The 25,504-nt window shown below is 44.6% G+C and overlaps 1 protein-coding gene across 5 annotated transcripts in view; it reads right to left on the bottom strand.

Annotated features, from left to right (window-relative positions):
- The window catches only part of LOC110088228 (connector enhancer of kinase suppressor of ras 2), a 310,707-nt gene that overhangs the window by 25,509 nt on the left and 259,694 nt on the right, over nucleotides 1-25,504 (bottom strand). For 4 of the 5 annotated variants that reach the window (XM_072981474.2, XM_072981475.2, XM_072981476.2 and 1 more), the window contains 4 exons: nucleotides 14,984-15,032; nucleotides 4,950-4,998; nucleotides 1,094-1,269; nucleotides 235-308 (listed from right to left, as the gene is read on the bottom strand). In XM_072981474.2, coding sequence (XP_072837575.2) covers nucleotides 235-308; nucleotides 1,094-1,269; nucleotides 4,950-4,998; nucleotides 14,984-15,032 — 348 coding nt within the window. The remainder of the gene's footprint in view (nucleotides 1-234; nucleotides 309-1,093; nucleotides 1,270-4,949; nucleotides 4,999-14,983; nucleotides 15,033-25,504) is intronic. The other variant, XM_072981477.2, reaches the window with a different exon arrangement.

Below are 25,504 nucleotides of genomic sequence, written 5' to 3'. Positions count from 1 at the left end.
ATCCTTTGGTACATCACCCGTTCATGGACAAACTGAGAGGGCACAATATTGCAGTTTGTGTGGAAGACTCACCTGTATGCTACTTTTGCAAGTGACCTATCTTGACAATATTGGTTAATATTCAGATTTGGGTCAGAACTGAATTAGAACTTTCAAAGATCTTCCCTGCCCACAAGAACTGCCCCTCCCCCCGTCCCATGCACACCATTTCAGTCCATTTCAGCTCATACTTACTGTTTTCTTCTGCACTCAATCGCTCTGTCTATCCGAAATTCTGGTAAACTGATGAATCCTTCAGCTTTTTCATCCTATCAAGAGACAATGAGGAAATAGCAGTGACAAAGAGCCAAAGGCAGAGGTCGTACTCTGTGTTTTCATTAGAGATGCTGAATGACCAGATATCTGAGCAAACTACAGATTTTATCCCATTTCAGTCTGTCGACGGCCTTTGAAAAAGGAGCCCTCCCAGTAAAAAAGAAGAGGCATGTTCAGATCCTTTAATAATTGAAAGTGGCTCAGAAATCTGCATTGTGTGCTCTTTTCACTTTTGTGCAAAGAATTGTCCTTTTGAATTTGATTTTACGTGAGCATTTTTTAAAATGCACCAAAGTCACAGCTTAGGATATAATCAAAGCCAGAGTAAATAGTGCTTAAGCTCATTGATTTGTACAGCAGTTCTAACGTGATACTGGCTTTCTAAAGTTTTTTTTTTGAGTTTCCATCTTTCTCCTTGTGGGAAAATGCAAATTACAGAGAAAACACCAGTATAGAGAGAAGGTCTGTCTGTCTGTCTGTCTGATCTGTCTGATCTGTCTGATCTGTCTGATCTGTCTATCTATCTATCTATCTATCTATCTATCTATCTATCTATCTATCTATCTATCTATCTATCTATCTATCTATCTATCTATCTATCTATCTATCTATCTATCATAATTGGGTTCTTTTTAATAATTTATTATTATTCAAAAATACTAGGCACAGTCAGTCGAAGGTATAAAACCATTGGCTGATGTTATGCAACACATCCTAGTTTATTATCACTATCGATTCTTGTTAAGGCTTTGTCCTCCCCGTGGTGGTTGACACTCACATTCTGGTTGGTGTACCAGTAGAGAGAAGAATCCTTCAGGACGAACCAGTATTTTTTCCACTTCTGGGTGAAGTACCCTTTGGCGTCCTTTTTCTTCCACAGCCAGCCCTCGCAGTCTCCGTGGCCCAAGTCCTTGCAAGAGATCCGACGCCGGCTGCTGTTGTTGAGCGAGCCCCCTTGAAAGGGAACGACAGCACAAGCCGCTCAGAAAACCATAAAGACAGGATGGGGACCACACTCGCAGTTCTGAGCTCAAACACGTTGACTATGGAAACAGGGGACTTGGGTGCAGTTAGCGCAGTGGTCCCCAACCTTGGGCCTCCAGATGTTCTTGGACTACAACTCCCAGAAGCCTTCACCACCACCTCTGCTGGCCAGGATTTCTGGGAGTTGAAGTCCAAAAACATCTGGAGGCCCAAGGTTGGGGACCACTGAGTTAGCGGACACTTTTGGTTCGTTTTAGTCACTTAGTCCAAGGATGGGCAACCTGCTTTGGGGCCACATTGGCCTTTATCCTGATCTCATATGACCTTGAAGTAAATGTCAAAAGGCCCCTGTCAGTTGCTGGAATGCTCAGTGGTTTAGGTCTCTTGCTGTGGAGCCAGAGGTTGGGAGTTCGATTCCCCCTCAGGGCCTCCTTGACAGGGGCTGGACTGGATGATCCATAGGGACCCTTCCAGCTCTGCAAGTCTAAGATTATTATTATAATTATATATATTATGTATAATAATCAGTGCAGGTTCTAGCAGATAAGAAGAAGAAGAAGAAGAAGAAGAAGAAGAAGAGAGAGAGAGAGAGAGAGAGAGAAGAGTGTGATAAGAACACAGAAAGAAAACATATTGATTTGCCTACATTTCTCCAGAGTTTGGAGATAACACATCACAAGTGACAGAGCATATTATGTTTTGGGATGATGGGAAAGTGATGATGTTTTTTTTCAACAACCCCTGCCCTCCCCACAATTGACTGTTTTGGATTTTTGGTGGTTTTTTTTTTTTTTTTTTTTTGGTGCAATGATAACATTCTCCCTGGGAAAACGACAGCGTAAAAATGGAAGGATTTAATGAGATGTATTCATTACTCCTCAAATGTTGCTGTGCTGGGGTATTTATTTATTTATTGCTCTTTCTATATTTTAAAGCTTTTGAAAGAAACTTAACTGAAAAGTAGGGGACTATAATGGCTTGTTCTTATAAAAATGAGCAGAAAGTAACTTTAATAAGTTAAGATGGTGATGATGATGATGATGATGCTTTAGCACACTGGTTGTTTTACAACATTGGTTTGGATTCTTTTCAAACCACTAAATATAGAGTGATGTTCATTTCTCCTCAGATGTCAGAGTCTCTTAGCCCTTGAGTCTTTCAATAACAGAGGATGATGTCATAAATTATCGTAATTAATCTACATTATGACCTGTTGTCAGATCTCCTTTCAGTAAAGAAGTATATTTGTTGTGATGTGCCAACTAGTTGAAACTGACTTAAAGACACCCTAATACGGTTTTGAGGTAACTGAGATATTAAAAGAGTCGTTTGATCAGTTCCACACTTGTTGAGCTTCCCTGGCTGAATGGGAATTTGAACCCAGGCCTCCTGAGTCTAGTCCATCACTCTGTCCACTACACCACACTGAGTATCAAGTATATTCACCTTGAGGTAATTCATCAGGAATATTTGGATGTTATGGGATGAATATTTCATTCACTGCAATAAAAAGACCTTATTTTCATGACTTCAGAACATTCAACTTGATAACCCTGAAATTTCATTCTCTAATTTTTTTTTTCCTGGAAAAGAGTTTCACACCCGCCTGCTCCCAATAGTCAAATCACTTTTTTTTCTTAAAAGCTCAGGGCAAATTTAATTAAAACATTAGACTGTTCACTGTGAAAAATCAAGTTTACTTTGTTATATTAATTATATTTGTCCTACAGCTGTAAAGCACAGTCAAGAGTTTAGATCACTTCAAATTACTATTCTTTCTTCTTTGGCATCCCACGGTTAAGCTGTGAAAAGTTCATTCCTTTCGAAATGACATTCTGAATTCTGTTCCATTTTTAGGAAAGTTTCAGATTAGAGATGGGCACGAACTGCGGATTCGGTGGTTCGTGCCCGTTCGTCCTTTGGGCGAACAGATGTCCTGCAGTTCCCAGTCTGGCCCCCTCTAGTGGATGTCCACTCATAGGCAGCGCCTCAGCCTCCCTGCCCCGCCTCCTCTGAGGACTGCGTCCGAGTGGGCACTTGCTGGAGGAGGCAAATCTAGGAACCACTGAACCTCTGTTCGTCTACAGGACAAACCAGCACGAACGCTTGAACCATTGATTCATGCCCATCTCTACTTCGGAATGTACGTGCTGAAAATAAATTTAGGAATCTGACAGCTGAAAAGAAGCACCTTCTGCCGTTAAAACTTGTAAACGTAGGACAATCTAGGCATTAAGAGGGAGGTGTATTTTCTTCAGCTAGCTCATTTCCCCTCCCACAACGGAGTTTCTCCAGATATACATGACTTGGCCCTCGGATTCTCTAATTCATCCCTGAGATTATCATCAGAGGCCTAGCTGTATGTCCTTGGGCCTTTTTGAAGGAACTCTATAACCAGAGCTGCTTTTGAAGAATCAGAAAGGGAGAGGTGAAGAAACAGAGAAATTGAGGGACCATGAAATCCATCTGGGCAGATCAGGCTCCCCCCCCCCAACTCCAAATGTTTTTTGAAACTTTTTGGAACTTTTGCTTTTTTAGAATCTCCATCGTCCTTAATAAAACATAAAAATCTCTGCAACCGACTATCTGGGCTTTTGGCGCAGAGGGTCTGTGATACCAGAATCAGGTCTTCCCTTCACCACCTATTAGGATTTTGGGTATATTTTTGCGGGTGTGGTGGCAGCTTTACCGTGTGGAGGGGGAGTAGTGATTCTGAGCGTAAAGCTTTGTGGAATTTTTGGACTCTCTGGAAGGACTGCCAGGTCTGCGTAGACTTAGGGAGCATTGCCGCCAGGCAGGTTCCATCATCATCACAACAGATGACGCTCCCTGGTTCACCTGCCCCAGGATACACAGGGTAGTGTGGCTGAGTGGCTAGAGAGGGATTCCCTGAACCGAGGTATTGTCACAGGAGTTATAATAGCAGGGCTTTGAATAAGATGCTGGAAATTGTTTTTTCACCAAACTTTAGAGGGCACCAAATGCAGAAGTGAATCTAGTAGTGATTGTTAGGAACATAAGCGGCAAGACCTCCTTAACCGATTGGCTTTCCATCTTCTGAATACATACATTTTTTCTTTCTTTGGGTGGGACCTCACTTATTTCCCTCATTTTTAAGCTGGGTGGAGTGCCATGTCTATGCCTGAGGGTGGAGGGGATGGGTTCTATGTCAGAGAGGACAAGAACTTCAAAAGGAGGTGAAGGTGTGAGAAAGAGAGGAAAAAGGGGCGTGTGAAAAATATGGGTGGGGGAGGCTTTCTAAGCAAGACACTGATTCCATATCTAGAAATGGTGCTCCCTGAAGGAAAAAATCCTGTCTGTTTATTCTAACACAAACTAGCCTTTGTTTTTTTTTAATTGGTCAGTTGGGAGACTTCACATTTTGCTCATCTGATGCTTCAAGCAAAAAACATGGGAAGAGAGGAAGAGAGAAGAAAATGGGAGAGCCTGAGTAAAGAAGAGGAAGAAAAAGAAGAAAATGAGAGAGAGAGAGAGAGAGAAAGAGAGAGAGAGAGGTGAGCCCTTCCACAACAAGAATTATGATGGCTCTCCTACGTTGTACCTATAGCAACCCAATGCTTCCGCTTAAACTAAACCTTGCTTTCTGATTTTTGCAGTTTTTATACATATTAACGATTCAAAGCTTTTACCTTTGGGCCATTTTTTGCTTTTTACTCTCAGGGAAGCGTAGTGAAAAGACTAGAAGGAAAGACAAGAAAGAAAACACCAGTCAGTTACAAGCTCATGGAAAAGCTGGACAAAGATACTTTAGACAAAAGCCAACACTCTGTAAAAGAAAGCCAAATAAATAGTCTCCTTCTGCCTCTCCTGACCCCACCACCTTGAAAATATTCTCTCTCTCCCCCCCCCATATGCTTTAATGAGCTACTGGTGTGGAAGTAAACATGATACATGTGCTGATAAAATGGGCAAAGAGGAACAGCTAGAAGATGGGTATGAACCACTGGTTTTTAAAGGTGGGTCCAACAAAGTCCTTCTGCTTCTGCACATGTACCGAATTTCAGTCTTCGTAGCTTGTTTCACATTTCATAAGCCTTTTCAAACCTGGCTCTTAACCCAAACACTTAACCATGAGCAACATCATGGTTTGGTTTCCATCCTTTCAGTTTGCTGTCTTCTGTTCTGCCTGTACTGCTAAATGGTTTTGATGTCTTTTCAAAGTACAAACTGTTTCAATTGTATTCAAATTCCTTTAGATTCTCTTAAGGTGAATGCCTTTATTGTACCGTACCCTGAGATTGGTCCATACGAGGTCGCAAATGTTTTACTAGACAGACAGACAGAATCACTGGTATTATTTCTTCTAAAATGGGTCAAGGGTTTTATGGTTAAACCACAGGGCTAAAGCAGTTTGAAGAGCTGGCCTGAACCAACTGTGGTTCCCAACCTTGGACTTACCAGATATTCTTGGACTACAACTCCCAAAAAATCCCGGCCAGCACAGCGAATGGCAAAGGTTTCTGGGTGTTTTAGTCCAAGATAACCTGGGGGCCAAAGGTTGGGAACCACTGATCTACAGAGTGTCCGGATCATTTGCAGGCATACACAGTCATCAGACTTTTGAGTGGCTCCCCAATTGTTTGGGGGTAGAGATGGGCATGAACCACCCGTTTGGTCGTTTGTGCTGCTTTGTTTGCTGGCCGAACAGGTGTTTGGCAGTTGCCAGCCCTGCCTCCTCCAGCAGGCGCCCGATCAGAGGCTGTGCCTGGAGGAGGCGGGGCAGGGAAGCTGGGGCGCTGCCTCCAAGTGGGTGTCTGCTAGAGGAGGTGGGTTTTTGAAGTGCTGAGCACCTGTTTGGCTGATCAACGAACCAGCATGAATGGCTGAACTGGCAGTTCGTGCCCATCTCTAATTCAGGGCCACATCCTTAATCACAATTCATCAAAGTACTATCTTTACAGTGGGGGGAAGAATCTTGACTGACCCAGAGGCCTAATCTGTCCTGTAGAAGGTTAGAATCTAAGGGTGTGCTCAGACGATGAGAACGGATTGTGCTGGATCGTGCCAGAATGGGTTGCTTTGATGGGAAGTGATCCTTCGGTCTACTGGGAGATCGCTCCAGCCCTGCCCCTCCCAAGAGTAGCCCTGCCTGTGGACCAAAATGGTGAAGCTTGGGCATGGATCAGGATCAGATGGAAGCACTATGGTCTGTATGCCATGGGAATGCAAGGAAATAACTTGCACTGGCCGATGCCATGAGCAGTTCCCCCCCTCCGTGATTGTCTCCTGAGCTACAGATCTGGATCCCACCCTGTGTGCTTCAGCTGGGGACGGAGTGACATAACTGGGTGCAGCTGTACTCCCTTATTTTCTGTAGCCTTCAGAGGGCTGAGAGAGAGGGCCTGGTTCAGGGCGGCCACCTACACCTCGCTGAAAAGAAGATCAAAGGAAAACCAAGGGAAGATCCCAGTTCATGGTGGCGTAACATAGAGTAGCTGCCGGCGAACTCTGCAGGAGTAACACCCAGGCAAAGCAGATTGTGCACTTCCGTCATGCAGGCAAGCATGTGGTTCCTGCTGTGACCAATTTTGCACAATGCGCTGGTAGAAATGCTTTGTGGATAGCACTTCCAGCCTTGATGCTTCTGTAGCTACTGAAGGTATACTACGATATGCCTGTATAGCCATGCAACAAGATTCTGGTTACTGCAAGATTGCACATGCTAATATCTCTGTACAAGCACAAAATTAGAAATGAATGTTATCATTTGAACAGAACTACCACGTACCCTGCCATACTGGAGTTGGTGACAGTCTCCTTCTGGATCTGCTATCCAGATGCTAACTGAATGGGGAAACTGTTGGATTTTTTAACAAACTTGTATGCTGCCTGTACTTTGTTTGTCTGGAAGGGACCTTTCTGGGCTGAGATGACTGTTGATCTATCCAGCAGCAACCTCCTGGCCCCTGAATTCAAAGGGAACCCCACCTCTCTTCAGAGCGCTTCTTTCCCTTTCTTTAGTCAGTTGGAAGTAGTTGTTGGTTGTTAGTTTACTGTTGATCGGTTCACAACTGTAAGTAATGAAACTTTTTTTTTATTCTTCTACAAATATCTCAGAATGAGTTATTGAGATTTTTAAGTGGCAGTTAATGAGAAAGGGGTGGACTATCTGGGGAACTTGTAGCTATTCTTCTTCTGTCTAGGAAAAGGGAATTTTAGTAGAAATGCAAAACAGAACCTGCAGGTTCCTGATCTCCCTCCTACATGGTTCTTTAACATGAAATCCCATATGGGGTGCCTTTCAAATGGGGAAACACTTTCAAAAGGAGGATGTGGCCACCTCATGCAGTCCCCCTTCACAATATGGTCCTCCACCCTGCTTAAAAAACTGTCGCTTGGGCCAACCTAGAGGACAGGTTGCTTTCTCACTCCTTGTCGTCTTTGCTCAGCAGTTACATCTCAAAACAGGAGCTAGACATACTGGCTGGCAGTTTTCGGAATTCTCTGGCCCAGATTTTTCTCCTCTTGAAAAAAAAGTGCCATCTCTCTCTTTCTTTCTCCTTTGAAGCACAAAATGACACACGGCCACACGGTGTTATTTTAAGTCAGCAGGAGCCGTCTGTTTGAGAAGCCGTTCTGTGGCATTCTTTTGGCTCCAGCGACAAAGCTGAAAGCCAACAAATATCACTGCACACATGTGATATCTGCTGTTTTTTTTTGGTTCAGGAGGAATCTTTCTTGACAGTCTGCCCTGAAATCAGAGATAAAAATAGCAAGAAGAAGAGGAGCAAGCTGCTCGGTAGCGTCATCCCCTTCCCCCACTCCCTGTATGGATCGATCGGCGCTACTGAACTAACTCAAGTCTTGCCAAAAGATCAAGGAGCAAGGCTCCATCAAATGGCATATTAGACTAAAAGCAGAGGGTTACGACAGCACCACCTGTAACAGGCTGCTGTCTCCCTCGCCCTGCGGTCTGTGTGGCAGATCTAGTGATCTGAATTGGACACGTCAGGGGGCATTCCCCATCATGCGCAGTGGCTCTTGGGTTTAGGGGTGGCATTTATCAGTTGCTCTCAGGGCTGGCCCAAGACTGCCTAGAGGAATAAAGGATGTGAAAAGAGAAGCTGCCCAGTTCCCACAGCCAGGCAACGGTCTAAGGGCGCGGTTACACGGCCAAGAAGAGCTGATTTTGAATGGAGTTTGGTTGAATTAGGCGAGATTTTTTTTTTTAAAAAAAATCCTGAGTCGTAGAGGTGGGCATGAACAGTTGGGTTTGACAGTTGGGTGCCCCCGCCACCTCCAGGCACAACCTCTGAGTGGGCACCGACTGGAGTGGGTTGGGCACCAAACCACGGATCAGCTGTTCGGTCAAGAAACAAACGGCACCGAAACGCCAAATCAGCAGCTGATGCTCATCTCTAATCCTGATCGTATGACACAGGGTGAATCCCCCCCCTCTCTCTTTTGCCATAAAGCAAGGTTTTTGGCAGAATCCAGCAGAGGCTTTTTATTTTAACTCGATTGCGAAACCAATTCTTTATGAATCACTCCAGTCCATGTAAATCCCCCTTGTGCGTCTTCAGCTACTGTCCCTGTAAATCAGGAAAAGCTTGCATTTCTTCCTCTTCTTTCCTCTTTCTGATCCCCCCTCCACTGTTTCCAGTCTGGCTCCATCTGGCTCTTTCCTCTTCCCCCCCCTCCTGGCACGCCTTCTGTGCAGCGCCCGATGCACTTCTGCAGCTCGATTGGCAGCGCTCCTTGACCTCGAGCAGGAGGTGAAGTGGGCGAGGTGAGGAGGAGGGATAGATGAAAAAAGGTGGCTTGTGATGGGTGGTGGTCCCAGGAGGATGATTATAGCGGGCCTCATGTTCTTTGATGGAAAGCTCTGCTCTTCCCCAACCTGTAAAGGGTGGCCAGGTTCTCTTCTTGTTGAAGTTAAGCAATAAATGGGGTAGAGGGTGGTGGCAGGAGGTATCCATGGAGATCTTCAGCCAAGGAAGCCTGAGAGTTGCCTAATGGTGCCCGTGGAATAACGACACGGGCAAGGAGGACAGGGAAGGGCCAGTTACTTCTGAGAATTCTCCATCTGGAAAACCCTGAAAAAGGCTGGCATAAGTGAGAATTGAATTGATGGCACATCATGATGATGACGACAATGATGAAAAAATACCAGGCACAATCAAAATTATAAAAAACTGATATTACGTTATGCGTTTTAACCAAAAACCTTAGAATCTGTTAAATATCGATTTAGTATATATGCTGTTCCTAATATTGCTATTTTTCATAGCTCTGTTGATTCTATTTCTGAAATCTGCAACTGCTTATAATACGGTGTGAAATTTCTTGATATCTTTCCCAAAGCCCCAATGACGATGCGGACCACTGCAGTGTGTTTCACCCACAATTGAAATGTTTGCCAGGTCTCTGTATTTTGTTAGTTTTTTCCAGTTCTTTATTTTCAACTCTGCATCCCCTAGAATTGCAATGTCAATGATCCAGACATTTCTTCATTCTATTACTACTACGTCTGGTGTGCTATGTTCAAGGTGTCTATCCATTTGGATCTGGAAATCCCACAAGATCTTGGACTTCCTCATTTTCTGACACCTTCTCTACCTGATGCTCCCATTGGTTTTTGGAGGCTGAGAAGTCATATTTTTTGCATAATGACCAGTGCACTAATTTTGCCACTCGATCATGTCTAATTTTGAATTCTGTTTGTGCAATCTTTGGCCATTCGCAGATGAGGTGTGACACAGTTTCATCTTTTTCCCGGCAGAGTTGACGTTTGCTGTTAGAATGAATTCCTTGGATCTTCGCTTCCATCACGTTGATTTGGAGTGCTTGTTCTTGTGCATCAAAAATCAAGCCTTCGGTTTCTTTCTTAAGGGTCCCCAGTTTTAGCCATGCCCATGTTGAATTATGACCATGCTTTCTACCGATATTTATTATTATCATCATCAAGTGTTGTTGTTGTTGTTGTTGTTGTTGTTGTTGTTGTTGTTGTTGTTGTTGTTGTCGTCGTCGTCGTCGTCGTCGTCGTCGTCGTCGTCGTCGTCGTCGTCGTCGTCGTCGTCGTCGTCATTATTATTATTATTATTATTATTATTATTATTATTATTATTATTATTATTATTATTATTGGACTACCATGTCCTTACTACTCAAGAGGTTTCTGGGCACTATCTTTCAAAAAAAACAGTTCTTCCCAAGTCCTGTCCTTGAGTTAAGTAGGCCCTTCATAACTTTGCAAAGAACTCTTGAAACCAATGTGATGCAATCCAGAGCAGATGCTTCGCTTGGGAATATTCGCAAGACTGTTTCATCAAGTGGCATAAAGGATTTCTATCCGAAAACGGATAGGCTCCATAAGAAAGCCAGCCCCAAAGATGCAGACATCAGGCTATTGATTCAAACAGCCGCCGCCACACACCCTCTCTACTTCATTGTGAAAGGCTTTGAAGATCACGATCAGGCGAGCAAACGAGATCAGAGAAAGCAGGGGAGGGATTAGCGTGACTAAAAATAGGAGTCAATCAGCCTCATTCTTCTTGTTTTCCTCCCTGCATGCCGAACGGCATATTCAGCCGCATTGTTCCAGAGAAGATAATTAAGGGAGACTTTTTGAAAAGAGCGCTGGAAGCGAAGCAAGTTCATTCAGAAATGAGCAACTGGCTGCGCATTGAGCTGCAGCTTGTGGACCACATGGGGAAGGATCAAAACTTTGCACAACACAGCACAAGAGCCATATGGAAAGGGTGGGGCTATCGAGTCTATGGTTTAGTCCCTGGCCCCGGCTTCTGTCCCGGATGTCTGGAAGATCTTAGCATAGCGGGAGCTAGAAAGAACATTTGCTGGGATCTTGGAGAACCGCTGGATCATACTGGGCTAGCTGGTCAGAGCTTCTTAATTCTGTATGAAGCAGCATCATGTAGACTTACAAGATCTGTGGCTTCAAACTGCTATAGGAAACAGGAAGAGGTGTGTGTGTGTTAGAATGTGTAGCAGAGAGTCTTAGCTATGTGTCCCGCCAAACCACTCCAAGAACCACATCACTGATGTTTGCAGGATGTTCAGAAGCTGCGGTTTATGTTCACATACTGTTGAGACAGCTTCAGGTGCCCTGGCGTCATTTAGTCCAGCCTTTCTCACACAGGGTGGATGATGTAGGCAGCACAAGCTGCATGATTCATGATGCTCAATATTTTACAGCGTAAGAGCTGTCCTTTCCATCAGCTGCATGGAGGGGGGGTCACCTCTGGTGGAGTAGCCCTGGGCAGGCAGGAGATCCCAGGCTCCCTCTTATGGCTGAGCTTCACAGGGCATAGCACCCGGACCCCCTTGATTAGAGGCGGGACCACCCTTCATACCCATCCCCTGAAGAAGGAAAAGATGAGCCGCCCTCCACAGTGACTGGCTTAAGTCAGAATTTGCTTTCAAAAAAAGTCTTTGAGAGCTCCTTCTGGAGCTAAGGCCGAAGATGGGGCCACAAGGTCACCAGGTAGGAAGACAGTTTGGAAGCTATGTATGAAACAGATTCATGTTGCGGGTCAGGGGTGAGGAATCCTCAAAGCATGCTGCTTATGCACTGCCCCATAGTGCTTAAAGCACTCACTGGGCGGTTTGCAAGTTCATTATGCAGGCTACACATTGCCCCCTCTGTCCCCTGCCAGCTGGACACCGAATTTACTGACCTAAGAAGTTTGGGAGGCTAAGACAACTTCGAGCCGGCTACCTGGGATTGAACTCAGTTCCTGGCAGAGTGGTTCAACTGCAGCGCTGCAGCTGAACCACTCTGCCACAAGGCTCCTCAACCCCTCTATGGGTCTCTTGATATCATTGCCTGGGTCACGATTTCTCCGAGCATCCTGCCTTACCTCTCAAAGTACCCCAAGAGCCAGGACCAGATAAACCATTGGGCAGCCTCTAAAGAAAACGGATCGTTCTCTTCTGTCTTCCTTTTCCCGCGATACCATGGAGAATGAGGTGGAGGCACCACTATTGATGCGTCTCAGAGAAGTTGCCTTTCTACTCAGGACAACTGCAGGAATGACTCGAGAGGAGCAGTGCTTTGCTTCCTGGGCTAGTCACACGGGGACCATTCTATTGCCGTGACATCAGTTTTCAGTTTTCATTTGTGGAGTCCCCCCTCCCCCTCTCAAGCATCCTTTTATTTTACAACCCCTTGGACTGGGGTTTGAAGTGAATGGCCAACAATGCCTTCCTCGGGGCAGACTGGAAAGGAAGGGATTCATCAAGGGGTGGGAGATGCCCTTGGGTTAATCTGCCAGAGGGAGGGATCCTTCTAGTGATCGAGGCTCAAGCCAGCGGTGTGATTTCCTTTGGCTTCCCCCCCCCCATTCCCCGGCCACTTTATTGACGTGGCTCCATCCCTCTCTTCCTTTAAACTCAGTGTCATGTGATGACACCACCAGCTTGGCCTTGCCAGAGGTCTCTGCCGTTAAGCAGAGTGGAGGCAGCTGCCTTGGGAAGCATTTCATAGAGACCATGAAAAGCCAGCTAATAGCCGCCTATCGTAATTTGATAGTATTTTAGGGTTTTCTGTTGCATGCACCGAAATAACTTGGGTGACTTTGAGAACTATGCACCTTGATATGGGGCTGGAATGAGTCCAGTGTTCACTGTTCCACTGGGAAGAACATCTTGGGCCAGTCCTGCAGAGGATACTCTAAATGGATTTTGTGTTGGGAGTTTTTACAAACTTGCATGCTGCCTGCCGTTTGTTTGACTGGGAGGGACCTTTCTGGGCTGGAGTGGCTGTCAATCAATCCAACAATAACCAATCGTTCTTTCCTGCCTCTGAATTCAACGAGAGCCCTGCCTCTCTGCAGAGTGTTTTGTTTCCCCATCTCTTTTGTCTGTTAGTTATATGTTGGTTGTTAGTTTGCTCTTACCAGTTTCCAACTGTAAGTCATGCATTTTTTTTTATTCTTTCTACTACTACTGTCTCAGGGCGAGTTATTGAGACTGTAAGGGCCGGTCAATGAAAAAAGGGGTGGACTATCTGAGGAATTGGAAGCTATTCTCCTCTGCAAAAAGTTTCTGTCCATCTGCTTTGTATCAGAAGGAGAATTTTAACCAGAAATTCAAAACTCAGCAATACTTTGGAGGATTTTTGCCATTCATTAGAGTCCCAGGCGCTGTTTTAAGACCATAGCTGCATCAGAGAAACCTGTGTCTGTCTCAACAGCCGTGTAAATCGGGGTCAACAAGCCTTCAGCTCTTGCTCAATTTAAAATTTAGCCCATGCTATAGATTACTTGTTAACCTGGGCGTCAGCCCACACAGAAATCTGCTTAATGAACGGTATGATTAATTCCTACAGTCTTCAATCAAGCCGTCTGAAAAGCTCCCCAGAAAATTATTCCCCTTGACAATGTTTAGAAACCTGTTTTGGGAATAAACCAAACTAGAACCATTTTGTTCCATCTGCAGGTTGGGGGAACATTTATAAATGAGAAATTTACCCTCAGATGTAAGAGATTACTCATCTCCCCTCAGAAGCAGATCTTAAGAAAATGAGTGTGATCAGCAGCTGCATTCAGAGCTGGTGCCTTGTCTGAAATCCTGAATGCTTCCTTAATTGCGTGCTTCGCTACGAAAACATTGCTCTCAGTTACTCCACATACAGTTTAAAATACTAGGCGAGGCCCCACAGAAGGCAACAAAACCGCCAAGCCCCTTCTGTTCCGACTGTTTGGCGGTTCGGCTAATTATCGTGCGCTCGCTCCCTGAAGAATAGCCCTTCAGGAAACAAAGAAACTTTGGCGTAAGCAGGCAAACGGCGACATGGGCTCGCCGAGGCACGCAGCCTGCGTTGACTATTTCCAGCATCGTATGTACGAGTATATCTGAAGAGCTGAAAGGGGGAGGATGCAGAGAAGGACTGCTGGAGAGCTCAGTGGTTTAGATCAGTTTGGTGGCTGTGAAGCGTTCGATTCTCCCACTGGGCCTTCTTAACAGGGGCCGGACTCGGTGATCCAGAAGCGTCCCCCCCAGCTCTGCAATTCTAGAGCAAATCTAAACGATGAGCAAGAAGTGTCTTGTGCAATGCCATCCAAACAATTGTGTCGTTTGTACAGGAGAGATTCGGGGACAACTTGTGGAGAGAGATTTGGGGTTGTGTCACCCTAAAATTCTGGGGTAAGAATACCCTCCCGGTCCCTATTCAGCTGCAGTTTAGCTTGCCAATTTGTGCCTTGTCTGTGAACTCTTCAAAAGCATCAGCCATCAGAAGCATCATCCAATTTCCTGTCGCAGCTACTAGACCCATGGAATCAATGGGCCTTAGAGAAACATTGACTTACCATTCAGCGATTCATTCAGTGGGTCTACTTAGATGGATGTAGCAACCAAATTAGACTAGATGGAAAGCTTATTTTGGGGGCTAATTCCCACCAGGGTGGGGTGGTTGGATTCTTACTGATGTATCTTTTCTAAGCTCTGGTCTTTTGCAGTAATCCCATCAGACCCTTCTTACATATTCAAGGAATGGCGAGGTTCACAGATATTTTATTTTGCCAATGCTTATATGGATAAGCTAGGAACTGTTTTGTATTAACTCTTGCTCAAAAGTCCCCCTGAATTATCAGGCACGTCCGTGTGTGAACACAAACACAAATGGAAATCCAGACATAACTAAACTAGAACATTAGCAATGGACTATTTTTTGTTAGGGAATAATTCAGCAAAGATTTACCTTCCTCATAGATGTGTTCCCTTGTCGCTCAACAGCCGAACTCGCATATCTGGAGACAGATTGGGGGGAAAAGAAGAGTGTTTATTTATATCTGCAAACAAAGACAGCTCGAGTGACATCTTCCTACAAATGGAACCTGAATGAATAATAAATATTATTTGTCTAGATTTCGGCGACTGCCTGCAGTTTTGCCTGCCCACTTCACGAGACTGATGCCTCTCAGACGTTACCCGGAAAGGATCGAAGGACTGAAGGCAGCTCAGAACCCTCTCAAGAAGAAACTCACCAACAAGATCCACCCTTCCAAAAAAGGAACGCTGAAATCCTCGAGATGTTCAAAATAAGGCACGCCATTTGGCTTTGTAAAGCAGGTTTTCAACGTGCACCGAAAACTGCTCCATGGACTACTTTTAGGAGGGGGAAAAGGCGCTGGGGCAAAGGAGCCCAAGAAAATGCAGCTCGTTGACTGGAAAGCATCTGGTTTGACAATCCCCAAAGCTGATTAGCTGATGATCCCTATTAATGCACACATAAGGGGTGGGGGGTTGGGAAAGGGGCAGAGGAAAACAAGTGCCTCTAGAATGACTGGAAGGCAACACGACACGGTGAGCAGCATGGGGAGACGTCTTCTTCTGAGTCAACGTCTACCTTTGCGTGATCTGCACCAGTTGGAAGTGCCTCTCTAGGTTCTCAAGACAGGAGATTCCTGGGCTCCCCCTTTGGTATGGAAAGCACAGGCTTTCCCCTTGATCTATGGCCCTTCACTAGAAAGGAGCTATTTCCCGCACTCACCCTCATTTATTGCCCTAGGTAGCTGCTCTGCATTGTGTGCTTCTTGCTGTTGCAACATGCCATCAAGTCGCCTCCGATTTCTGGCGACCATATAAAGGAGCAATCTCCAAAATGTCCCTGTCCTCAACAGCCCAGCTCAGCTTTTCTAAACTGAAGCCCATGGCTTGCTTCAGGGAGCCAGTCCATCTCATATCTGGTCTTCCTCTTTTCCTGCTGCCCTTCCGCCTTTCCCAGCATGATTTCTTAACTGTCCAGATTTCTCACCCATACAGGGTGATTGGAATATAGTATGGGTGCTGCTCTCCCTAAATTCCAGTTTTGCTACGAGGAAGTCCAGCTGACTGCTACTTTCAGTTCATATGTTTCTTCTCACCCACCCGCTGATCAATCATAAAACGATGCAAAAAAGAATAGAAGAAAAGCAATGCTCATGCCATCACCATCTAGCAGGAGACTAGCATGTCCTTTCATGTGGTGCGTTGCAGAGACTCTCCTGCAGAAAACAATCTTGACCCTTCGGCATGTTTTGCTCTCGCCAGTTTTCTAAACGATGAGACATTCAGAAATGCAGATCTTATCCAGCTTTTCTTTTCTTCAGAAGGGAGCATTGGCAGTTTGTGATTAGAGCAGGGGGTAAGAGGTGATTAGCCCTAAAATTTTGGGATCAGCAATCCTAGTACTAAGATCACAGGTCACCCCTGAAATATAGGTCACTGCAGGTTTTGGACATTAAGAAGCAAAACGTAGCCTCAGGGGATTGGTTCCAAGACATCGTGAATGCTAAAAACAATGCAAATTACAATGAATATTTTACAAATGTACAACCTGAGCAGAGCTGGAGGCAAAACTTCAACACTCTAGTGCAGATAGCCAAAATTCACCGTTCCCACATGTAGTCTCCAGGGATCGTTTCCAGCAATAGCACGCACACTAAGATGGTGATGGAACTCTCAGTTCCATCCTCTGTGTTTCCGTGTTCCCCAAGATTAACACCAGTTTTCCTCCAGGGACAACATTGCCTCAGAGAAGCATCCCTCACCAATCAGCTTTACGAATTAAGCTTGTGTTTACCTTCCAGCAACCAATCAGGAAAGAAAGCATGCTGAACGTAAATAAGGCAGAGGTGAGATAAAGCGGTTCTTTATGCCAAACGGAAATTGTTCACCTTTTGGGAGAACATCTGTTCAACAAATGTGGCCTATGTATCATTGGCCTTTTCCAGTCGCACTAAATGGCGATCTGTCCTATATTTCATCTCACACAAAGCTCCACCTGCCTGACCCGCTGATGATAACAGGAGAACAGAGACGAATCTCTTCCAACTGTTCCCAAATTTTATCAACCTTCTATGTTCTCAAAAAGACGCATCACTTGACAAGATGCATAACTTGAATATTATCAACATTCTTTTTGTTATCAACATTCTTTTTGTTAAGTCAGAAAGGTTTGCCAGGTTAGGCCTCAGGGCGAAAGCCAGTCCTAATCAAAGAAACCCCATGCAAAACATATCAGTTTATGATGGTCTCAAGAGACACCCCGTGCACTTTGTTACTGAAGAGCTGGAAAACACAGAAATCGGAAGAACTCTATGCTTTCCCCCAATATAGGATTTATTTTACACAACTCCCACCAAGCCAGAACAATAGCTAAGTCTTTATACCAAGTGATTTACCTGAAACGCTATAACGTGGAGTGTTACGGAAGCAACGCTACATGCTCTTGGTGAGAAGCCATGCAAATATAGCACCATAACGTGTGTAGAAGGAATGCCCTCAAACAACGATAGACAATGTAGGTCACCCTAAACCCCCTCCACTTTCTCTTTCTGACATTTCCAGCCCGATCTCTTTGTCTCAGGCTGTGAGCTATTTATAGCTGAAACCTTTCTGACATGGCCACCTCATGTCTTGCTGTCCCTCAAGTAATTAAGTGTTCAGCGATAATAAATAGCTGCAAACTGGCATGGGTCCAAGGGAAGGCTAAGCAAGGAATCATCCACCCTCCACAGCAGTGGCTCCCAACCTCAGGTTCCCAATCTCTGGTCCCCCAGTTGTTCTTGGATTAAAACTCAGGGAAGCCTTCACCCCTAGCTTTGCTGGCCAGGACTTCTGGGAGTTGTAGTCCAAGAACATCTGGGGACCCAAGGTGGGGAACCACTGATCTCACCCCAGCCCTGTTTGATCGGCAGTGGTGATATTCCAGGATTTCAGAGAAGGGTCTTTCCTACTCCTACCTGGAGGTCCTGGATGATTTGCTATCCATGAGCAAACCATGCCTGATCCTGCTTAGCTTCCAACATCAGATGAGATCTGTGCATTGAGGATAGTTTTGGCAATTATAAAAAGAAGATAAAAACCAGGACGACAGTCTTCTGGGCAGTTTCATGTCTTTGACCCACGGGGAGGGGCAAATAAATGTGCTGTCGTGACAATGGCAAGGAAGTCCGTTCTCACAGAAAGCCTAGCTCTCACCCAACACTCAGGGTATCTCACTCATGGGCAAGGTGCTGATGGCATTGTGCTATCTCTCCTGACTCCTGATCCTTTTTTGTACACATTTTAATTCTAAAGTTTCTCTTTTTTCGAATTCATTCCAACCAAATTGCTTTGGCAAAGCAGCCACCATGTTCTCTAGAATCACAAAGAGAGTACGGCTCAAGAAGAAGTTGACGGCATACACTAAGATCCAGGTCTATAGAGCCTGTGTTCTGAGCACACTCCTGTACTGCAGTGAGGCCTGGACCCTTTGTGCACTGCAGGAGAGGAAGCTGAACACGTTCCATATGTGTTGGCTCCGACACATTTTTGGTATCGCCTGGCAGGACAAAGTTCCAAACAGAGTAGTCCTAGAACGGGCTGGAATTTTTAGCATGTATACATTACTGAAACAGCGACGTCTACGTTGGCTTGTGCATGTTGTGAGAATGGCTGATGGTTGGATTCCAAAAGATCTCCTGGATGGAGAATTAGTGAAGGGAAATCACCCCAGAGGGAGACCACAACTGCAATACAAGGATATCTGCAAGCGGGATCTGAAGGCCTTAGGAATGAACCTCAACAGATGGGAAGCCCTGACCTCTGAGTGTTCAACCTGGAGGCATGCAGTGCATCATGGCCTCTCCTAATTTGAAGAGATCCTTGTCCAGCAGGCCGAGGCAAAGAGGCAGTCCTGAAATCAGCCAAATCAGGGAGCTGGACAGGGGACAGATTGGATTTGTCTTCAGTGTGGAAGAGATTGTCACTCTCGAATTGGCCTCGATGCTCCATAGGGTTTCTTCTAGCTCTGCAATTCTGAGATGATTAAAAACCCCCACAAAACTAAGCAAGGCAAGACTTAGGCTGTCGGTTATGGGGAAAATACCAATAAAATCAGTGCAGAAGCTGATACTTTAAAAAAAAGAAGAATAAAATGTTCCATCTGAAAAAGCCCTCTGTTAACATTTTGCTTCCTGGTTCTGTGAATAACTAGCTAGATTTCCCTAAAGATCCTCGGTGCACGTGACATGAACTTTGGGCCATAGAAAACGGGCCAGAGATCTTTTATTCCCAGGACATCTGTAGGATCCCACAAATTCCACTCAAGCAGCAAAGGCTGTTTCAAAACAAGGATTAGATCCAGAAAGCTGCTAGCTTCCAACCCACTGTTTGAGGGCTGCCTGAGCTGATGCTACGGTTTCCTCCGCCTGCATATATTTTTTTGGCACTAGCAGCAGTCGGGAGCAAAAGAGGCAGGCTGCTGCTGTTTCGGCTACAGCCAGCAATCTTTCAGGGTCAGCAGCCTGAGGCGCTGGTGGAGGAGGACCCAGCTGTGATGGAGAGACTGTTTTTTTTGCTCTCTCTCTCTCTCTCCTTTCTGCCTCTGACAGCTTTCAGACTGGAGGCTGCTGAGCAGAACTATCAATGACCTGGAATGCTGGAGGCCGAAGAGAGCAGAAAGATTTGTTGTGTTGGCTTTTCCTCTAACAGGGCATGGCTTTTAATGAAGTCGGTTGTAAAATCTGCTGCGTTAGGATCACAAGGCTGACGCACCAGGACTTTTTGATCAATGGGGGATTGTGAGATATTATCTTCCATTCCTAAGCAGCTTGTGACTGGAGCAAGAGGGGTGCCACTCAAATTTGGGGTGTATGTGCTCAATCCACCCTTAACTGCTACCCCCTTCAAGCATGGCTACTCCTTCAAAGTAATGCTTCTAAATTCACAGTAGCATATACTGTGAGGCGGGCATATACTGTGACTTCTCCCAATAACAGGATTTTTCTAGTAACAATATATTGTTGTGAACTTCAGCTATCCCCCCCCCCCCCCTGCAGTACAAACTGCTTTTGGCCTTGATAAGACAACCAAGACCTATTAAACTTATAAAAGTCCGGTTCATAACGGAGGCAAACACTGCTAGAACTGGTTTGTGGAGAATCGACAAACCTGCCTTCATTTTTTGGACTCTCTCAATGTCATAGATATGGGGGCTGTCATAGGGAGCCCCTGCATTTCAGAATTTATCATTACGCCTCTATGCTTTTCCAAAAATGAAGGAGGGAAGGAGCTGATGATGGAAGGAAGGAAGGAAGGAAGGAAGGAAGGAAGGAAGGAAGGAAGGAAGGAAGGAAGGAAGGAAGGAAGGAAGGAAACTTCCTATATAAATGTCAGGAAAAAGACTTTCTGACAATAAATGAACCACATCTTAGACCATGGCATCCACAAGGACTTATGATGACGATAAACACCATCATAAGGTAAGGCTCATTGGCTGTTGCAAAAAAAATGTAACACCTGCATTAGGGCCCTTTCTCAGGGCTTCAGGTTTAAATCTTAGGGCTTAAATCTTACATTCATCATGGAACTGGAGAGAGCTTATCAGACCAATGGTTCTCAAATTTTTGTATCTAGTGTGTGTAAAGCCTCCGATCTCTCTTTAATCCCTAGATGCACACTGGAATTTATAGATGTAACCCAATTCAGTTGTTTTCCTCTCAAACATCCCTTCCTAATTATAATATGTCAAGAGATTAAAATGTTCTAACACTGGCTTCTCTGTATTGCCATTTCTGATGTCAGATGTGTGTCTGTGTCTCTGTGTGTTTTGGGGAGATAATTTATTTGTCTGTATATTGACTTGCCAAACTTTCAGCGTGCCAAAAGGCCACCAAATGGATAATCAATGGCAATGTTTCCAGGAGACCTGGGGACTGTGATAGACTGAATTCTTAGTCCATGTTATGAAAACTTTGTGTCCCCCCCCCTTAGATTTCCTCTGTGTTTCACCAGCAGCACATGCGTAAGAATCAGTGCTTCAGATAACCTTGTCTGATGTCCTGCTTGATACAAGAAATTAAGAGGTACGGCATCTGCAACAGATGTTGGCCTAACCTCTGCTTAATGGTCTATGCCTGGGGTTCCCAACCTTGAGTCTCCAGGTGTTCTTGGACGAGAACTCCCAGAAGCCTTCACAACTAGCTGTGCTGACCAAGATTTCTGCGAGTTGTAGTCCAAGAACACCTGGAGACTCAAGGTTGGGAACCACTAGTCTACATCAACCATCTACATTGTGGTGCTGGAGGAGACTCTTGAGAGTCCCCTGGTCTGCAAGGAGAACAAACCTATCCATTCTGAAGGAAATCAACCCTGAGTGCTCACTGGAAGGACAGATCCTGAAGCTGAGGCTCCAATCCTATGGCCATCTCATGAAAAGAGAAGACTCCCTGGAAAAGACCCTGATGTTGGGAAAGTGTGAGGGCAAGAGGAGAAGGGGACGACAGAGGACGAGAGGGTTGGACAGTGTCACCGAAGCGACCAACATGAATTTGACCCAACTCCGGGAGGCAGTGGAAGACAGGAGGGCCTGGCGTGTTCTGGTCCATGGGGTCACAAAGAGTCGGATACGATTTAACGACTAAACAACAAGTATACATCAAAGGTGAAGCTTCCTTCTGCTTCACTAAAGTGTTCCGTAAGTTGTCTCTTATCATGGGCTGTTTCTTCCAGTGTTCAGTCCCAATGTACTCTCTTGTGTCTCAAGGTTATTAAATCTAGTCCTGCCTTCCAGAGAGCAGAGAGAAAGTCTTTGTTCTCTTCTATTGTTGGAGTCCTTCAGATATTTTAAGAGTGTTACCATATCCTTCCTAAGTCTTCTCCTTACCAGGCTAAACATAGCCCCTTTCTTCCATCTTTCCTCATAGGATTTGTGTTCTATAGCCCTCGGCTTATCCTTGACTCAAATTACCTTTGACTTGTGGGCTTGGGAATTCTGCAGCAGTATTGTTTTTAAATACTGCTTAGAAAGAAAAACAAAATACCACCACTTCTCATTGCGAAAGCAAAAGTATTACATGGAAGTTTTATTCCTCCTTTGAAGTTTCCACAGATTGCAGTTTTTACCCCTGCGGACAAACAGGGAGAGGGAAACCTGAAACTGCCCATTAGACTTCAACTCTCCAATTCTACCCCTTTCTCCTGAGCTACACAATATTAAGCCCTGCCCAATTAAGAGGAGTTTTTTTTTGTCTGTTAAGAGTTGGCAGGTAGATAACATGAGAGTGTTCATACAAAGAATATTTGGTACTTATTCAAGCAGAATGGAACATCCAAGCATTAAGCTTTCTATTAAAGAGAACAGACATTCCGGAAAACAGAATAAATTCAAATAGGTTTAAAAAGTAATTTATTGCTTTGGGGAGATCTGTTTGGGGATGGTGTAGGAAAATGAGACCCATACGGGGTCTCAGAAACCCCTAATGATGGCTTTGTTCTGTTGGTCTAGCCACTGTGGAGAAACCACTTGACTTGTCCTCTTCAAATCTAAGAGGAAGAAGAAGAAGAAGAAGAAGAAGAAGAAGAAGAAGAAGAAGAAGAAGAAGAAGAAGAAGAAGCAGGAAGTGACCTCAGAGACAGGAGGAAGTCTAAGAGCATCAATATGCATGCAGAACTAGAAAAGTCAAAAGGGAAAAACCAGGGGTGGGAACTCGAGTTGAGGGACTTGTTGTGAAGTTGCACTAAAGTTGCACCAGTGACGTGACTCCAGCATGACCCTGGTCTTTTTTTCAATGACTCAGACTGGACTCATGACTCAGAATCCACCCACCCCTTCCTTTTTTTTTCTGGGAGAAAAAGCTTGTTTTTAATAGGGACTCAGACTTGGGGACGTGGTGGCGCAGCGGGCTAAACCGCAGAAGCCTCTGTGCTGCAGGGTCAGAAGACCAAGCAGCCGTAAGATCGAATCCACGCGATGGAGTGAGCGCCCGTCGCTTGTCCCAGCTCCCGCCAACCTAGCGGTTCGAAAGCATGCAAATGCAAGTAGATCAATAGGGACCACCTCGGTGGGAAGGTAACAGCGTTCTGTGTCTAAGTCGCACTGGCCATGTGACCACAGAAGATTGTCTTCGGACAAAACGCTGGCTCTATGGCTTGGAAACGGGGATGAGCACCGCCCCCCTAGAGTCGGACACGACTGGACAAAAATTGTCAAGGGGAACCTTTACCTTTACCTTACCAGACTTGGGACCAAAGACTCGGACTTTGGACCAAAGATTGATTAGTATCCCTGACAAAAACACCACAGGATATCTGAATGCCTCTTTCCCCTCCCAACAGTTCAAGCCCTTTGTTACTTGCATGGATCCTCTGTTCCATCAGCACCCTTTCATGGCATTGCTGTGGCCATCCTTCATAAATCCTTTGCACTTGGGATGCTGACAAATGGGACAGGAATGATTTTCTACGAAGAGCTAGACTGTGTAAAATCCCTGTGCTTACAGTTTCTTCTCCTTCTTTTCTTCCTTTCCCCTTCTCAGACTCGTATAAATGTGTAGACTGTGGCTTGGCTTTTATTGATATCTGTCAGAAGTAGAGGGTGGGTGAAGATTACTTAGAACTGATCAACTGGTGCGATTGAACCTGCAGAGATCAAGGACTAATCAGCCTGTAGAGTGGGGTCTCTACTTAAGAACTTAATCCGTATTGGAAGGTGGTTCTCAAGTTGAAAAATTCTTATGTTTAATCTGCATTTCCCATAGGAATGCATTGAAAACCATTTAATCCGTATCTGCTATTTTCCGTCCATAGAAACTACAGTGGAACCTCTACTTAAGAACTTAATCCGTTTTGGAATGGTGTTCTTAAGTTGAAACGTTCTTAAGTTGAAGCAAAATTTCCCATAGGAATGGACTGAAAACCAATTAATCCGTTCTGGCTGTTTTTTTGTTATGTAGAGGTGCGTTCGTACATTGAAGCATTAGTTCCCATAGGAACTAATGCAAAGCTGGTTAGTACGTACTCTACCACTAGGGGGAGATTTTTTTTAACCTAAGATGACCTAAGGTTAAAAAAAGAGCAGGAAAGGTTTTTTTTTTCCTGTTCTTATCTTGGATTTCTGTTCTCAAGTAGAAGCAAGATTTAGCAAATGGAGCTGTTCTTAAGTTGGATTGTTCTTAAGTAGGGACGTTCTTAAGTAGAGACCCCACTGTAATAAGGATGATGGGACACTGTGTAGGAGAGGGTTCGATGCAGGGAACATTGCTTGGGATCAGACCCACAAACATGGATCTGATCCCTTCCAGCTTCTAGGGAAGCAGGTGGGATTTCAGTTTTACCCCACTAGCCATGGGAAGGCTGGTGATTGAATCAAATGCAAAAGTCAGATGAAGATGAAGGGGCAGCTTCACCCCAAGGTAAGGGTGGGCAAAGTGTAGCCATCAGAGGTTCTTGGGCTGCCTCTCCCCTCATGTCTCACCACTGGTTAGGCTGGCCAGGTCTCATGAGAGCGGCTGTTAAAATCTGGAGACCTATACTTTGCCACTCCTGCCCCAAAGCAAATGAGAGGGCACCAAGATGCTTGAAGGGGGCAATGTCAAAGTGTGAGATTTTGTACATACAGACTATTAAAATAATTAGGGGGATTTTAAAAAAAAGTAATCTTGAAAATATACATAGTGCTTTTAAAATGAGGCTTGAACAGCAGTTTACTAAAAGTGACTGAGAAAATATCAGCCAACTCTGCAGCCAAGTTTGAAAACAAGAGCAATACAGAATAACATCACCTTGTGAAAGATCCTCTTTCATACCTAACACTTGAGCGTGGAGGTAAACAAATAGTAAGGAATGACAAAAAAACAAACAAAAACAAAAACAAAAAAAAACTCCTAGAGTCCTGGAATGCAGATAGAGAAAATGGTTACCTGACTAAATTAAAGAGTGGCATCATGTAGTGATAGTAGCAGCATAGAAAGAGAAGAGATGAGGACAATATAGATTTCCTTCATAGATTCAAACTGCTTTGGCTGGTTGAGCACTCAGAATATTTTTCATATGTGTCCAGTAATATGCTAAAAGGCTAAAGAGTGCTCAAAGCTATAATGCTTCTTATTTTTTTGCTGATGTACTTCAGATATGTATTCTCTGCTTTTTCACTGTGCCTTTTTAGGCTATAAGTTCCTGCATTTTTAGCATGTAATTAAAATATTCTTTTTAATATTTTTATTATACTTTTTATGCTCCTGTAATTTGGACTGAGATACATTTTTGTGACTTAAGTGTTTACCTGCAACTTAAGTTATGCTTTTGTATCTTTTTAAGCTTTTGTAGCTACAGTTTTTCTCATATCTGTAAGAATGTTTTCAATACATTTTGAAGTGTTATTTTATGAAACATAGAAACAATGTAGATAAATAACATGAATGTTGCCTGGAATCACTGCAACAATCAAACTACTTATTTTACCTCGATACCCAGATGC

The sequence above is a fragment of the Pogona vitticeps genome, chromosome 11 (assembly GCF_051106095.1).
Source record: "Pogona vitticeps strain Pit_001003342236 chromosome 11, PviZW2.1, whole genome shotgun sequence".
NCBI lineage: Eukaryota > Metazoa > Chordata > Lepidosauria > Squamata > Agamidae > Pogona > Pogona vitticeps.
Note: the sequence above shows the minus strand (reverse complement) of the source record. Positions and strands in the feature narration are given on the sequence as shown.